Here is an 18,177-nt window from a genome sequence, read left to right as displayed (position 1 = left end):
AAATGATAATACAAAAGCTTCCTATCTCCCAGTAAAAATTATTTTAAGATAGATGGAAAAAGAAGTAAAGAAATATAATGCCAACTCTCAGGCCCCACTGAGACCCACTGAACCTGAAATAGAGTGGGGTCTTGATTGTGAATTTCAACAGGCCATGCAGGTGAGTCTAGTGCATGGACAAGATCAAGGATTACTCTGTCATACATCATTTCATTCAATGTTTGTGAGAAGCCAACAATCCTGAAAAGTAACTATTATACTTGTTTTGCAAGTGAAGGGAAGCCGAGATTTGATTTTCAAATAAAATAGTAACTGGCCAATATTATGTGGCTTGTAAAAAAAATTTATTTTAAAAGGATATTGAACACACTCATATAAGATTACTGAGAGTAACAATATTCAGTTTACTCTCTAAAATTATCAGCCTTTTTTCTAAAAACAGAAACCCAGGATTTTTAATTTCCTTTCTCATTCATGATATTTATCCACATGAGTGGATCTAAGAGGCTTATTACTTTTATATGATAAAATTATTAAAATTTATCAAAATTTGATTTTTAAAATGGTGAGACAAATCAAAATTTAGCTCTTCTAAATCAAATTACCTTTGCTAATTAAGTTTAAATTTAACTAATACGATAGTCTTTAAATTAAATTTAGCTTTTGCTCAATTATGTGTAAAACAGGGTTTTCACAAATATCCTAACTCTACTTGTTATCTTGCCATCATCGGTACACTCTAATCCAATTCATCCACTCTCTTTCATTAACCTTTTTTTTTAACTTTAATTTTTATTGTTTTTGTCTTTTTAGGGCCATACCCACAGCATATAGAGGTTCCAGGCTAGGGGTCAAATTGGAGCTGTAGCTGCCAGCCTATACCACAGCCCCAGCAATGCCAGATCCAAGCTGTGTCTGCGACCTACACCACAGCTCAGGGCAACTCCAGATCCTTAACCCACTGAGCGAGGCCAGGGATCGAACCTGCATCCTCATGGGATACTAGTCAGATTCACTTCCACTGAGCCACGACGGGAACTCCTCATTAACTTTTAAACCAAGTTAAAAATGTCAAACTCAACTTTCAGTTGAAGTGTATAACATCATATAATAATTACTATGCTTAAATTGGTAGATAATCAGTAAGATTAATCATTTATAAGAACTAGATTCTTGGGAGTTCCTGTCGTGGCTCAGTGGTTAAGAACCCGACTAGCATCCGTGAGGACTCGGGTTCGATCCCTGGCCCCACTCAGTGGGTTAAGGATCTAATTCAAACTTAAAGTAATATTAACTTTCTAAATTAGTTGATTTAAAAGAACATCCTACGATTCTCCAAAGAAGACAAATAGATGGCCAAGAGGTACATGAAAAGATGTTCAACATTGCTAACTTAGAGAAATGCAAATCAAAACTACAATGAGTTACCACCTCACATGGGTCAGAATGGCCATCACCAAAAAGTCTACAAAAAATAAATGCTGGAGGAGTTCTCTCTGTGCAGTGTGCAGGGAATAGGGGCAAATTAGGAGTTGGGTATATAAAATAGATCACCAACAAGGACCTACTATATAGCACAGGGACTATATTCAATATCTTATAATAACCTATAGTGGAAAAGAATCTGAAAAAGAATAGAATAGAATAGAATAAAATAGAATAGAATAGAATAGAATATTCTTTTTTTAGTTATATGAGAATAAAATATTCTACTCTTTTGCAGTTATACATTCGGTGTGTGTAAGTGAATCACTTTGCTATACACCTGAAACACTATAAATCAACTATACTTCAATAAAAAAATAAAAATAGAAAGAAGAAAGGAAGGAAGAAAGGAAGGAAAGGAAAAGAAAGAAAGAAGGAAGGAAGGATGGAAGGAAGGAAGAAATGGTCCTAGTTCAATCAACTCTCACTGTGGCATTATCATACAAAACGGCTTATGTTGTTTTGTGCCCCAGGTAAAAATCTGTTGTAAAACAGATTATAATGCATCTTCAGGGTCTCGCTGCTCTGGTTTTTGCCATTTTAAACAAGATATGAATATTGACATCAAATTTGTTGACTAAAATTGAAACAAAGGCCAAACAAGAAAGCAGAATTCTACATTCTTTAAAGGATGAAAGTAGGAAGTGTAAAAATCCCTAAAATTTACCAGTAGTTTGTGTTACACATTTTTCTTCATTCAAATTGTTTCTAATATATAACAAATCAAGCGTATAAAATGTAAATGCTATCAAGATTTACCTGACAGTTTTCTGTTTTAGGATACTCTAGAAATCTAGAAGTTCTTGCCATAAGCAACAACATCTAAGGCAAAAGACACTGGGTTCTAATGGGAGATCTATTACTTGCTGAGTGCCAGTGGATGGGTCACTTAAAATTTCTGGGACCCTTCTCCCTGTCTTTTCTTCACCAAACTATTACAAAATCTGTACTGCATATATGACATGTTTTTAAAACTCCATGCAACTATAAAGTATTATTTTAATTCAGGAATGGATATGCTATAGATTTTCAATAAAGATTAACACTGATTCAAGAGTCAGCTATGACTCATAAAGAGGATTTCAGTTCTGTTCACTGCTACCAAAAGAGACCTTTCACCAAGGCATTTACCTTCCAGTGGTTCCCAAACCTGGCTGCTCAGACTGATGTTTAAGAATCACTGCTTCTAAAGGTTTCATCTCTGAGATGAAACTCAGACACCCAAGAAAAACACCACAAGACAGGTATGTTTTTCCATTTGAAAATCAGAATCCAGAGTAGAAAGGGATGAGAAAAGATTAACACCCAAGAAATGACTATTACTTCCTACCTACCCAAGACTGACTACTATCCAAATTGATCATCCCTCTTTCATTCTCTGCCCAAAGCTTGCCCTCTGCCTCAAAGACAATCATCATCCATAAATACTAATGTCTTTTCTTAATAGCATAAACAAGGCTGGGAAGTTTACTTAAATTTTACTATTCTAAGAAATGGAATACACTGAAACAAAGTTATTCAAAACACAGCCTTGAAGGTTTACAAGAGAGAACAAGGGCAATTACCAACACTCAGAACAGTTAGCTATTTTATAGTATATTTTAAGGTAGGGGAGAACTTTACTAAAAACCGTGATTTTTAATTAATTCACCACGTACTATCTCCCACAGGTTAATGATACTTTCACAGTCTTCTTCTTTTTTTTTTTTTTTGTCTTTCTGTCCTTTACAGCCGCACCCGCAGCATATGGAGGTTCCTAGGCTAGGGGTCTAATCGGAGCTGTAGCCGCTGGCCTAAGCCAGAGCCACAGCAACTCGGGATGCGAGCCGCGTCTGCAACCTACACCACAGCTCAGGGCAACTCCAGATCCTTAACCCACTGAGCAAGGCCAGGGATCGAACCTGCAGCCTCATGGTTCCTAGTCAGATTTGTTAACCACTGACCCATGATGGGAACTCCCACAGTCTTCTCATAAAACTTGTTTTGTCTTGTGTGAAGCAGATCTAAACACTAATCAATAGATAGCTGAGATTTCCTTCGCCCAAGACCCTCCCAACTTACTGAGGGTAGGAAAAAAACACAACTTCTTCCTCATCCACTCCCCTCACTGTCCCCCTCCCCCATCAACACATTTTTATTTTAATTTTTTTGTCTTTTTAGGGCCACACCCACAGCATATGGAGGTTCCCAGGCTAGGGGTTGAATGGGAGCTGTAGCTACCGGCCTATACCACAGCCACAGCAACGCTGGATCCTTAACCCACTGAGCAAGGCCAGGGATCAAACCCAAGTCCTCATGGATACTAGTCAGATTCGTTAACCACTGAGCTACGACAGGAACTCCAACACATTTTTAAAAGAAAGGTTACCATAATAATATCTACATACTAAACACTGCTATAAAATATTTAATCTGGATCTAATCCTGAGGAAAGGATCAGACAAAACCAAATAAAGGGCATTCTGCAAAACAACTAGCCCAGGCACTTAAAAGTTTACAACACAATGAACTGCAAAAGGCCACAAACTGTTCTAGACTAAGGGAGCCTAAAAAGAAATGACAAATAGAATAGTATACAAATTATTTACTACACACAATATCAGAGAAAAAAAAATAGCTATAAAGGACACTGTTGAGACAACTGGGGAAATAATGTGTCAGTATTAATTTCCCATGTGTGATAAGTACATTGAAGTTATGCTAAAAAAAATTAAAAAATCCTTTTCCTCAAGAGAAAACCCACTCTCAAATGATTTAGGAAAAAATTATGTTTGTTTGTGTATGTGAATAAAGAGGAGAAGAGACAAAGCAAACACAGTAAAACATTAACAACTGGTCACCCTTGGTCAAGATATACGTGAGGGCTCATTTTACTGGTCTCGCCAATTTTTTTAACAACTGAAATTTTCAAAGTAATAAACTGAGAAATAAATAAAATGTACTCACTAGTTGTTTGACTTTAACTGCCTGTGGAATACCTGCCGGTTGTGCAAGGATGGGGCCCGGCTGTGCAAGTTTGATTTGGACTGGAGCCCCAATGACGGGCTTGTCAGATGTGGTCCCAGCAGAAGTAACAACAGGTTTCACAGAAGGAAGACAAAGAGCTGCTGCTGAAGTTTCTCCAAAAGTTACCGAGGGGAGAGCCAGCGTCACTGCTGCCCCCACTGCTGCCCCGGAGACAACTGGCTTTTCAGGCTGAAGTGACACTGTTGTCACTGTGTTCTGTAGAGATGTCACAAGAGGTTTCGGAGTCTGAAGCACAACAGTTCCAGCTGTTGTTCCTCCTGGCACAGCAGCTGGACCCACAGAATGAAGTGTCACAACTCCAGTTTTTGCTGCCCCAGGACCAGCAAGTGGATTCAGAGTTTGCACTGACACAGTTCCAGGTGTTGCCGCTTCAGAACCAACTATGGACTTTTCAGGTTGGATGGAGGAAACCGCAGTTGTCACCACAGGCGAAGGTGTTACTGTTGTGGTACAGGTAGCAATGACTACCTCGCTAGAAGTCTGCTGAACACACTGCTGAATAAAGCTCTGGGAGTTAGGCAAGAGTTGTCGTAAGGCAATCACACTTTTCTAGAAATGGGAGGAAAAAAACACTTATCTAAACATATTAACTCTAGTAAAACATAACTACTTTGTATTTTATATCTTTAAAATGTAAAATAAAAAGTATATCAATGTTTCAGTTGAGGAAATCAATTATTTATATCCTGTCAATATCCAGGACACAATCAATTTAAAGCCCCAAAGTGCTTTATTTTTCAATACAAAATCATTATGTCTCAGTACTAAACTTATTTTATATACTTTGATATCAATTTGGTATCAAATATTAGTTTGATAAAATAAAACACTGTATCCTACTTATATACATCTAAACCCCATAACAGATCACTCATAACTTCAGTATCTGGAAGTTTGTTTATTGGACAAGAGAATCTAAAAAAAGATTTTTAAGGACTTTCAAACTCTGGATAACCTTTATATCAAAATAAAGCTAATGAAAGCAAGGTCAATTTCCTTAATTGAGAGAGAATATTTTCTGACTGGATTTTAAGCTGGGGGGGGGGTCTTTCTTTGTATCTTGCTGAAAAAAATCAATAAAGACAGCTTAAACTAAAAAGTAGAAGGTTCTCCCTTTTCATCTCTAGATTTTTTGGTTTTGGCTTTGACTAAGGAAAAGAGACGGAAAAATAGGTAGGCAGTAGGTAATCTTTTGGCAAATTCATGAGTTGTTTTCGAAGATATTCTTGTTTTGACATTTAAATCCAGTCAGACTGTCTTTACTTAAAAAACTCTTGCTTCTCTTCTCTTCCCTTCCTTTCCTGTTAGTTACTTCTTTTACCTTTTTTTTTTTTTTTTTTTTTTTTCTTCATTAAAAAAGATTGAGGGGGTTCCCGTTGTGGCTCAGCAGAAACAAATCTGACTAGGAACCATGAGGTTGCAGGTTTGATCCCTGGCCTTGTTCAGTGGGTTAAAGATCTGGTGTTGCCGTGAGCTGTGGTGTAGGTTGCAGCTGTGGCTCAGATCTGGCATTGCTATGGCTGTGGCTTAGGATGGCAGCTGTAGCTCTGATTAGACCCCTAGCCTGGGAACCTCCATGTGCCACTGGTGAGGCCCTAAAAAGAAAAGAAAAAAAAAGATTGAGAAAAATTTTTATCTAAAGAGGTTTTCAATTATATATATCTACAAATAGTATCAAAGGAAAGAAAGTTTCTCATGCTCTTTTTACCAAACTTTAAAACTGGCAGAAAATAAGCTGTTTGGAAATACATGAACAAATGAAGTGATTTGCTCAATTAACTGTAAGCAAGAAATCTAAGATAGAGGGAGGGAACTTGAGAAAAACACAACTGAAAAGAAATGTTAAAGACTTAGAGACAATAATAAAAATACGCATGTTAAATTATCACTTGATTGCTTGGCCAAGTTAAGCCTAAATGCCAAATCCCGCAACCCTATGCAACATCAAACCTCCAGAGTTCTCAAGGATGAGAAAAAAATATTCTCAAGAAAAGAGCATACAGCTTGGAGTTCCTGGTGTGGCAAAGCGGAAACGAATTTGACTAGGAACCATGAGGTTGCAGGTTCGATCCCTGGCCTCGCTCAGGGGGTTAAGGATCCGGTGTTACTGTGAGCTGTGGTGTAGGTCCCAGACAAGGCTCAGATCTGGCGTTGCTGTGGCATAGGCCAGCGGCTACAGCTCTGATTAGACCCCTAGCCAGGGAACCTCCATATGCCGTGAGTGAGGCCCTATAAAGCTTAAAAAAAAAAAAAAAAAAAAGCATACAGCTTAATAACAGCCCATACAAAGTGCATATACTTGATGGTGATAATCTGGTAACTTCAAGGTAAGCCAGTAGAGTCAGGCTATATTCTACACATATGTTTGATCAAAAGCTAGGTCAATTTAAACAATTTTCTCATCTCCAAAATGGAAAATACTATAATATCTAGGACCTATTTTCCAAAGACTGATAAGAAAATTAAGTCCAAACAATACACATCAAAAGTAAAGTATCTAGCAAAACACAGAACACATAGCAGATGCTACCTTACTTCCCTCCATCTCCCCCAGTGTCTCCAGTGAGCATGAAATACAGACACACTAAAAAGAGCTGTCAGTGTCACGAAGAGCACCTACAGCTCACGGAACATTTGCATTGAAGGAAGAACTGCCTCTAACATCTCAATGCAGAGGGGCCCTGGAAAATAGGGCACTGGTCATTGGATGTCCTGTACTGTGCTGACCTTTTAATCTTCCCTTCCCCAGACCAGTCTTCTCTGGCTAAAACATTCTCAGTTACTTCAGCTATACTTCATATCACATGATTGGCATCCTCCTAATCAAAATGGTCACCCTCCCAATGACAATCTCCACTATTTTAACAGCCTTCCAAAACTGTGGTGCCCCATCTCCTTTCCCATTCTTCTTTCATGAGGCAACCGAAAAGAGTCTTTCACTGTGAGGTCTCTTTCATCTCCTCTAGACAATTACGCCTAATTTTTCTAAAAGCAACTCTTCGATATATTATTTCAAAACATATGAGGTAAGTCTTTGGTTTACTATAATTCCAAATCTTTAATGGCTTTATAAATTTCAATTTCTTTTTCAGCTTTTGATCATCCAAAAGAAATACACTGTTTTTAGTCTGCAAAACTAAGCTCTTGTTAACAAAGTTACTGTTCTCTATCAAAATTCTATTAACTCAACAAATCTTTGAAAAGAGTATGCCTGCTAACAATATAAATTAATCTTTAAAAATAATGGCTTTCCTACTAAATTTGGCACTCTATGGTTTATTTCTAAGAGAACATGAGTCACTAGGACAAAGCAGAGGCTGCATTTGTTAGTCAAAAATCTTTACGGAAACAAGCATTAAATAATATGATCATTAAGTTATCTTCATGAATGAGACGTTAATTCTGTTTTCCCAATGTGTTCCAATCCAAAGAATATTCGTTATGAACATGCTTAACAGATTACATCTGAGAGGTGTCCCCTATACTGTTAGTATTTTCACATTAAATTGAGATCAAACTGAAATATTCAGATTTTAAATTACTTTAAAGTAGTCTAATCCAAGCAATTTCTTCATAGTAACACATAACTCTACCTTAAGGAAAGGAACCAGGTGAGGCTGAGGTGAAGACTTGAGTTCAACATACAGTTGTCTAGTAAATTCTTCTGCTTCAATTTTTGCGTCCTGAGAAACAGAAGAGAAAAAAAAAAAACAAAACACTTCTAGGTCTGCAAATATTTTACAAGAGGAAAAGTGTGTAACTCATGATCAGAGACAGAGCAAGCTTTTAAACAGTGACAAAGTCAAAGTTCATCATTAAACGGGGGCATTATTTTTTTCATGTCCCCTATGAAATGAATAAACATAGAGATGTTTTTTCAGATAAGAGTACAAGAGAGAAATGATTTTTTTTTTTTTTTTAAGATCCCAGTAAGCAAAGTGAGAGAAGAGCTGGCTGGCTAAACGAGGCAATGGTATACAGTCTGTTAAGAATAATTAAGAAGTGAAGACACAGGAGCTGTACATTTTTTATCAATTGGAATTAGAAGTTATTTGGTTTGGTAACCATAATCCTGAGCTTAATAGCTTTGCAGTGCTGAAAAATTCTTCGGTGAGATTGTTTGCGAGATTTTTTTGATATCTTAAACAACTTTTAGTAGATTTGTACAACTTAGTAAACCATTATCTTCTAGATGACCAAATGAGAGCTGTTCCAAAAATCATACATGGGTAAACGATCCATTCAGGGTACAAGATAACCCAGTGGACTATAAAGAATATGCATAATGATCTGAAGAAAAGCTCTTAAAATACTTTTCCAACCACCTCTTCACATGAAGCCAAATATTCTCCAAATACTTTGACCAAAATAACACATTGCAAAACAGATTAAATGTAGAAGCAAATATAGGAATCCAGTTGTTCCATTAAGTCATATATTAAAGAATTTACAAAATGTAAAGCAAAGTAAAAATTTTTATCAAATTTTCTGTTTTGGAAATTAAGAGTTTTCATTTAAATGTTATTTATGCTAATATGTAATGCATTTACTGTTATTATTAAATAAACTAGTAAATTAAAAAATTTTTATTTTCTCTGTTTTACTCCAACCCCATAAAAACAAAAACATTTGGGAGTTCTCAGTTTTTAAGAATATTATAAAGGTATCTAGACAGAAATAACTGAGAATTGCAATTCACTATTTTAAGCTAAATAGATAAAATAATATTTAATTCCTGACTGCTCCTAGCTATCCATAAAATTCACAGAAATCTTTTGCACTTAAAATTTTTAAATGTTTTCTTGAACACATGTTCCTTTCCATCCATTATGCCTCTCCATCTAGAATATTCCATCTCAGAGAAACAAGCCACCAGATCTCCTTTCACAACCAGCATACCTTGAAAATCGAAGATCAAAAGCTCAATGTTTAACTTAAAAAAAGGTGCTCAAAGTTTAAATTAAAAATTTGTTTATATGTAGTTTTAAATATCTAAATTTAAATAGTTTTAACTATTTCAAATGTGCTCTATTTCTAACAATTTGTGGGTTGCATAAAAAATAGTAATAAAGAAGGTTATTTTAATATTTATAAACTATGCTTGTTTTCCCATACAATATTTGAATTATACACATTTTATGCTAGGAAAAAGTGACCATTTTATATGAAATATAGACAAAAAAATTCTCATTATATCATCAGAAAAATTTGTAGATTTTAGTAGTTAAACAAATTCAAAGTTGTATTTGTTACATTTTCAGTATATTTCTTAAGCATATAATATGTAATATTTGCTAATTTCTACCTTTATCTGCTTTACCTGAAAGAGGTTATAAGAAACCGAAGACGTTTAATTTGATAGTTAAAAGATATTTACATAAACCTCAAATATCATTACATTTATTCTTGACTATAAAGAAATAAACCGAAACCTAAGAAGGTTAACTTACTTCTATAGGTACCACAAAGTTTGTTGTCTGGACATACAGAACTGAATTTCATTTTTTGTTGACAGTCTGGTTTTCTTGCATTTGCAGTTCTAGCAATAAGTTTTTATGCAGTTCTAGTAATAAGTTTTTATGTGACCAAGTCAACTTTCTCTCCAAAGCACTTTTTTGCTTAAGGGAAAGCAAAGCTAGCAAACAGAAAGTAAAAGAGTCGGCCCTTCATATCTTCGAATTTGCATCCGCAGATTCAACCGACTAAGGATCAGAGTAGTACTATGTTACAATTTGCGGCTTGTTGAATCCGCAGATGCAGAACCCACAGATAAGGAGGGCCAACTATGGGACTTGAGAAGCCCGTGAATTCTGGTCTTCGTGGTGGGTTCTGGAACCAACCGTAATGGATGCAGAGGGCCGACTGTATAGACAATATTTATGAGTCCAAGATGCTATCAAGAAGCAAAAGTAAAGTTTATCCAAAGAAAATTTAAGATAAACCTCCTTTAAAAATACTTTATTTCCTATTTAAAACATGTTCTATGGATGCTTAAAGAGCTTGCAAGATTTTACAGTACCACCTTACCAAGAGTTGTTCCACCAGCTTCTTCACATTCTGCCCCATTTCTGGGGACTGTGATCCACTACATGCTAGTTTTATTAACATTGCGAGGAAGTTCTTACATTTCTTCACATTTTCTAGCATTGTCTAAATATAGAAATATAAACATACATAAATGTTAGCCAGAAAATAGAATTCAACAAACTTCATAAAGAGCTGTATTTCTGCATGGCCCAATGTGAGAGCTTACCGGAGAAAGATTAGCCTGAGCAGCGGCTGAGTTCTCCGCTTTGAGATCAGGCTCATTTGAGGGGGCGGATGATGCTCCCAAACTTGAAGGCTTCAAGGTAGTTACAGTATTCAGCGGCTTTACCGGAGTTACAGTGGTTGGCACAGCCGCAGACTGAAATTACAAGTTATAGAAATTGAGATAGGTATTACTATAATATGTATCATGGTGGGTGCCTCATTTCATACATAGAGTACAAAATGTATCTTGACATGCCTGCTTTTTTTTAATATTTTGCTTTACTAGTCTAAGGCAATGAAACACTGTTGTACCAACTCTGGACTCTAGCAGCTCTGGGTCTCATTCTCACCTACCAACATACTTTTCATTTCACCCAACTGTTGACCTCAAGGCAAGTTACTTAACCTTGCTAGCCCTCTGACTCCTGTCTATCAACAATAAGGACAGCGATGGTACTATCATATCTTTTAAAAACAGGGCCAAGCATGCAGTCCTCACATAATATTGTTTAATACTTCTCCAAAAAGGATTTGAAATAGTTGTCTTTATATGAAAATACAGAATTTTTAATATTTAATATTGTGCTTTTTATTAAGTATAAAGCTGAGAGATCAACTGATCATCTTATATTCAAATTAGCTGATCTTATGTAGATTATTTAGAAAAGCCACAACAAACATTACAAAATGTGATTATCTTATTTTCACAATGAAAAGAATTTGACTTGCTTCCTCTGTCCTCTATTAGATGAAGTGTGATTATAGCACCACCTTCAGGATAAAAAGCTTAATACAAGAAATCACAAGTTGAGTAGTAATTTAGAAAACCATTGAGATAAAGCAGCAATCTTAAAAAAAAAATTCTTAGAGACAAATACTAAAAATTACAGAACATGAGTAAAGTTTGAGGGTGGAGGAGAGAATGTTATTTACAATTTGCACAGGGAACTGAACACTGCACCATCACTTTTTTTTTTTTTTTTTTTTTTTTTTGTCTTTTTGCCATTTCTTGGGCTGCTCCTGCGGCATATGGAGGCTAGGGGTCTAATCAGAGCTGCAGCCACCAGCCCCTCGCCAGAGCCACAGCAATGCAGGATCCGAACCGCATTTGCAACCTACACCACAGCTCACGGCAACGCCGGATCGTCAACCCACTGAGCAAGGGCAGGGACCGAACCCACAACCTCATGGTTCTTAGTTGGATTCATTAACCACTGCGCCACGACGGGAACTCCTGCACCATCATTTTAATTTAAATGCTTGTGTCCTATAGACATACAACACAGAAAGCTCTGGTTGTTATTATCAAGAAAATTTCTGCAACAGTCAAGATAAATGAATTCAAATATACATCAAAATTTTCCACTTTAGAAAGACTGGAACGTATCTTAGACAAGAATGTTTTGAGGGTAAAAATGGGAAAGAAATTTAAAACACTGATTAATTGTTAAGATTAAAATTTATGACGTAATGTTAAACAAAAAAGGTAAAATTAAAAATCATATCTAAATTAGTATAATTTTATTAAACAGACCTCAAAAACAACAATGAAAATTAAGTCTCCTTCTTATTCTCACCCTAGTTCTGTTCCTCAAGGACAAGTACTGTGCAGTTTCCTCTGAATCCTTTTGGAGATTTTCTAATAAGCTTTTTTAGGTTTATGTACAGTAAATACATATTCTTCAGTTAGTCAATTTTATACTATGCCATTAACTCTCTGTACTATTATATTTAGGAAGGGGTAATGTCAGACCTTAGTTGGTGACTATAATGACCTCTGAGGACTGATGGAAGGGGCTCCTCAAAGGAGACTGTTCCTCTTCCTTATGAAGCAAAATAAGGCCCAGTGAAATGTAAGCTCAGGAAAAGAGTCTATTTTTGTGAGTAGAAGAAGCATTTATAGAATTTCCACTTTCTTTGTCAATATTTTATTTTGTCTCCAGTTCAAAATCTGTCCTTCATAACCCTTTCTAATAAAGCTACTACCTGTACCTTACCAGATACTTGCATCTTCCATGCCAATTTCACCTCTTAAGGGGCATGGAGAGATACATAATCCCAGTCTTACTCTATGTAATCACATTGCAGTAATGGGTGGACTGTCTTAAATTCAATCGTAACTCTCAATATTCTAGACCATGCGAGATTATCTCCATGCTTTCCAAGACTGCACTGGCACTGATTAGGCATGTCTGGGGGACAGGAAAGAAAAGATCTGGGATATATGTGAAATAAATTGTGAAAATCAGTTATACATAGAAATAGTGAAATCAACTGTATGCAAATTTACAACTAAACTGCCTTTTAAGGAGAGTCATCCAAGTTCTAGCTCCTTATTTCCAAGAAATGCTCTATCCTTAAGTGGACACAGATATTACTAACTTCACTGATAAACTTCCACTACTTTAGCCTACCACTGAGGAGCAACTGAATCTAAATTAAGAAAAGGCATACAGGGAGTTCCCATTGTGGTGCAGCAGAACGAATCTGACTAGGAACCATGAGGTTGCAGCTTCAATCCCTGGCCTTTCTCAGTGGGTTAAGGATCTGGCATTGCCCTGAACTGTGGTGTAGCTCTCAGATGTGGCTCGGATCTTGTGTCGCTGTGCCTGTGGCGTAGGCTGGCAGCTGTAGCTCCGATTTGACCCTGGGAACCTCCATATGCTGCAGGTGCGGCCCTAAAAAGCAAAAATAAATAAATAAATAAGGTATACACAACCCACATAGAAATAGCAACGGTAGACATATATATGGAAAAATAATCCAAAGAAGTAACATAGATATACCATTTTAAAACAACCATATGTACTAAATCTTTAAGAAATAGATCCAGGGAGTTCCCGTCGTGGCGCAGTGGTTAACGAATCCGACTAGGAACCATGAGGTTGCGGGTTCGATCCCTGCCCTTGCTCAGTGGGTTAATGATCCGGCGTTGCCGTGAGCTGTGGTGTAGGTTGCAGACGCGGCTCGGATCCCGCGTTGCTGTGGTTCTGGCGTAGGCCGGTGGCTACAGCTCCGATTCAACCCCTAGCCTGGGAACCTCCATATGCCGCGGGAGCGGCCCAAGAAATAGCAACAACAACAACAACATCAAAAAAAGACAAAAAGACAAAAAAAAAAAGAAAAGAAAAGAAAAAAAAAGAAATAGATCCAACAACAAAAAACTGATATACTGAAAGTATTGCTGAAGTGAAAACCCTTTCATAAAATAATTGCATTGTAAATTCTTCAAACTCCGTATTTTCCTGGTGCCTCAACATCCCCAGGTGACCAGGTATATGAGTGTGATAAGGTCAGTCTCTGCCACAGGCTCTCTTTCTGCCTTCCCAACTCTGACCTGGTGACATTCCAACACACCAGTAAAATACCCTCACATCTTCTGCTTGTTGACTTCATACCAATCCTCTACAAAGGCACTTGGCCCTAAGTCCTCATTCTTTCTCAGGTCCCCACTTGTTTGGCTGAACCTGCCCCAGGGTGCCCCCTGCATGGCATGCCATGCCCACCTCTTCTAGGACCTGTGAGTATAGTATAATAAATCTCTTTCACTTTCATACACCTCTCTGTGGTGTTATTTGGTGTCCACATCTGACTGATCATCAAAAAAATCCCGTTTTAAGAAACAAAATTATTTCTTACAACATGTATTAGATATCAGTAGGCCTAAATCTGTACTCTTTGGCCCAGTGATCTCCTTAAAATAACGGAAAGAGCAGGGGTGGGAATCTAGAGTTTAAGACAATCAGTACAGAGGTCATTAAGAACAGAGTTTCCAGAGTTAGATAGAGACCTTGGCTTAGATACCTTCTTTGCTACATGCAAGTTTCTTAACCTCTCTAAACCTATTTTCACACACATAAAGAGGAAATAATACTTCCTTATAGAATAGTCACAGGATGAAATGAGACGAATGATGTAAAGCACTGAAAAAGTATCCAACATATTAAGTGCTCAATAAATAGTAGCCATTATTGGGGGGGGGGAAGCTATGTTTAAAATCAGATTTGCTGCTCACCATCTGTTAGAGGAAGCAATATGGTTAAATAATTTTGGATCACCAAATACCACATTTGATCTACAGCATAAGATTTCACATAACATGCTCCAACAAGATGTATCAGAAGAATACAGCAAAGACACAGCAAAGGAAGTGCAACAATGGTCCCATGACCAAGGGATCCACTGATTGTATCATACATATGCAGCATGACCAAGAAGCTGCCTGCCCAGTAAAGTGTTAGAACGGCCCACAGAAAACACAGGTGAAGTACAGCTCAGAGACAACATTCTATGAAGATAGAATTCCATCCGCCATCTTCCAAAACTCAGTGTAATCTCTGAATAAAAACATTCTGTATGGTACTATGTCCCCAATAGAACAAAAACATGAAGAACCAAGGAATCAAAGAGTAGAAGGATGAGCAGATCCACTTACCATTTCTCCCAAAGAACCACTGGGGCATTGTCCTTTCCATTCCTATCTATAGCAGGCACCCTTTCATCAAAGGACATAGCCAGAGTCCCTATAAACTAAACAGCATGGCTGCTGCTTGGGCACTTTAAGTTTCCTGTGTCCAGGGACCATCAGGAAAGAGAAAAGCCATTACCATGAGACAGGCAACTAAATAGGGAGGGCTGCTTTTACACAATGGAGGCCAAGAGGAATTTGTGCAGGGACTCCAGGTGATCCACTTAAGTGCTCTTGGTATTTCCTTGCCCAATTATGATGATAAATGGACAAGTGCAGCAACCCTTGCCTCACGACTGTGTAAATTTGTACCTCAGATGCCTCAGAGGTAAAAGTCTGATCACACTACCAGTAAAGAGTTGGTAGTTGAGTTTGGGGGGAATCTAGAATGGATGTTGGAGGAGGGAAATGGTGGTATAAGCTGTAGCAGTGGGGCAGTAGTTTATCCTACTAACCTCTTCTTTGTTTCCTCAAGGAAGAAACCTATTGGAATCCAAGAAGAGCTGGTTTCCAACACACATGAGAAGCAGATCCCAACAATGCAAAAAGTAGAGTGTGATATACCATCACAAAGAGAGCTCTGTGTCATCCTACTTGTTGGGAATGCTATTAGACAACAGTTGTCAGTTCCTTCGGGGTCTTCCTCAGGTACAGAGAAATTACCTTGCCCACAAGCACAACTCTCCCTGAAGAGTCCACATCCAACGACTGATCACAAAGAGGGTACTAAGGCTCATCCAACCATGCTGGCAGACAGTGGGACAACTCTGACATGCTGCACCCGCTCCAAAGCTCTCCACCACTTTGGCCGAGGCTTTATTGGGCCTGCATCTAGTTCAAACTCTTACCCTCCTTCCCTAATAATATCCCATAGACCAAAATTCTGTCCCAGCATCTGCTTCTAGACACTACGACACATGGCTATTAGATGCATTTATATTAGTTTAATACATTCAAATAAAACTGGTATTCCAAGAACATATACCATGTTCATCTTGTGTCCCATACTTCCAACAGTTCCCAGTTTGATACACATCCTCATATACCACTGAATTGTTCGTTCCAGTGTCCAAGAGTCAGCAACTTATATATCTGGCAGGAAGTATCTAATAATAAATAATAATGAAAGACAGGAAAATAACTAAGGTACACATACCCACAAGTCACAACTTACTTGTACTGGGGAAGGCTTGGGAACGGTGGTTACCACAGTAGTTCCTACTTGTGCCAATTGTTTAACAGGTGCCACTGCCACTTTCTTGATTAACTGTGAACTGGAATTCTTGAAGTGGGGGAGGGAGAGATAAAACAGAATTATCAGCCTTAGTAATTTAAAATCAATCAGTACTATGGCAAACATCAAAACACTTAACCATAGCAAACTTCTTTGTTTTGAGTGATTTTATAACCTTATGAATTTTACGCACATTTTCTACCATTAAACTAACCAGTCAATTGGCCCATTGACACTCATTTCATATTCCTAAGGAGGCAACTGATTAAGCAAATAAAAATCACAGTATGTCAGCATTAAATTTTTTTTTTTGGGGGGGTCTTTTCCAGGGCCACACTCGCGGCATATTGGAGGTTCCCAGGCTAGGGGTCCAATCAGAGCTGTTGCTGCTGACCTATGCCAGAGCCACAGCAATGCCAGATCCAAGCTGCGTCAGCGACCTAAACCACAGCTCACTGGCAACGCCGGATCCTTAACCCACTGAGCAAGGCCAGGGATTGAACCTGCAACCTCATGGTTTCTAGTAGGATTTGTTAACCACTGAGCCATGAAGGGAACCCCCAGCATTAAAATTTTTAATTTAACATTTTGGCTCACATGGAAAACATAAAGATTCTTTTTTGTTGTTGTTATTTCCATTGCTTGCATCCTTTTATTAGTCTTTTTAAAAAAATATCTTGGCGTTCCTGTCGTGGCACAGTGGAAAGGAATCCAACTAGGAACCCTGCGGTTGCAGGTTCGATCCCTGGGCTCGCTCAGTGGGTTAAGGATCTGGCATTGCCGTGAGCTGTGGTATAGGTCACAGATGCGGCTCGGGTCTGGCATTGCTGTGGCTGTGGCGCAGTCCAGCAGCTACAGCTCCGATTGGACCCCTAGCCTGGGAACCTCCATGTGCCGCAGGTGCAGCCCCCAAAAAACAAAAAGACAAAAAAAAATTAATTATAAAAATTAAAAATATCTTTAATTAAACTTTATCTTTTATTGGGATATAACTGACATATAACATTGTGTAAGTTTAAGGTGCATAATGTGTTAATGTAATATGGTTCCAACCATAGCATTAGCTAACATCTCTATCTTTATCACATAATTATCATTTCTTTTTTAAATTGAAGTATAGTTCATGTATAATATTTTATGTTTCAGGTTTACAACATACTTATTCACAATTTTTTTAAAGTTACATCCCATGTATAGTTATAAAATGTTGGCAATGTTCTCCGTACAGTATAAAAAACCCTTGTAGTTTATTTGTCTCTTAATCCTTGCCTCTCTACCTTAGATTCTTATTTAATATATGATTATAATAAAAAATCTATTAACCTATCTCAACCCATAGAAAACAAGAAAGGGAAGGAGCAGCTACCATTGACAGATACAGAAATAGAGAAAATGACTGGTCGAGAACCTAGATCAAATTAGGAGAGCATAGAACACAGTGGGGTAGGGGAGACTGGCAGAATTCAGTATTACAGTATTATTAATATTACAGTATTACTACAGAATACAATGAAACTTTTCATGAAGAGTAGCCTGATTCATCAAGAAAATGCTATATTAGGAGTTCCTGTCTCGGCGCAGCAGAAACGAATCCAATTAGGAACCATGAGGTTGCAGGTTCAATCCCTGGCCTTGCTCAGTGGGTTAAGGATCTGGCACTGCCTTGAGCTATGGTACAGGTCACAGATACAGCTCAGATCCTGGCCACTGT

General features: G+C 37.6%; 1 protein-coding gene across 2 annotated transcripts in view; it reads right to left on the bottom strand.

The window, feature by feature from the left end:
* The window catches only part of TAF4B (TATA-box binding protein associated factor 4b), a 117,115-nt gene that overhangs the window by 87,117 nt on the left and 11,821 nt on the right, over positions 1-18,177 (bottom strand). Inside the window, exons 3-8 of one of the 2 annotated variants that reach the window (XR_014807742.1) lie at positions 16,407-16,514; positions 10,766-10,918; positions 10,540-10,662; positions 8,106-8,195; positions 3,706-5,061; positions 3,183-3,273 (exon numbers count right to left, since the gene is read on the bottom strand). Coding sequence is in view for 1 of the 2 variants with exons in the window: in XM_003127875.4 (XP_003127923.1) it covers positions 4,432-5,061; positions 8,106-8,195; positions 10,540-10,662; positions 10,766-10,918; positions 16,407-16,514 (1,104 nt within the window). In the remaining variant the exon portion in view is untranslated. Of the gene's footprint in view, positions 1-3,182; positions 3,274-3,705; positions 5,062-8,105; positions 8,196-10,539; positions 10,663-10,765; positions 10,919-16,406; positions 16,515-18,177 lie in introns of those variants that run through there. The other variant, XM_003127875.4, reaches the window with a different exon arrangement.

This window comes from Sus scrofa, chromosome 6 (genome assembly GCF_054392235.1).
Source record: "Sus scrofa isolate SSC_HxYL_T2T_F1_AM1 chromosome 6, Sscrofa_HxYL_maternal_Yorkshire_Landrace_v2.0, whole genome shotgun sequence".
Classification (NCBI taxonomy): domain Eukaryota; kingdom Metazoa; phylum Chordata; class Mammalia; order Artiodactyla; family Suidae; genus Sus; species Sus scrofa.
This window is presented reverse-complemented; position numbering and strand designations above follow the sequence as displayed.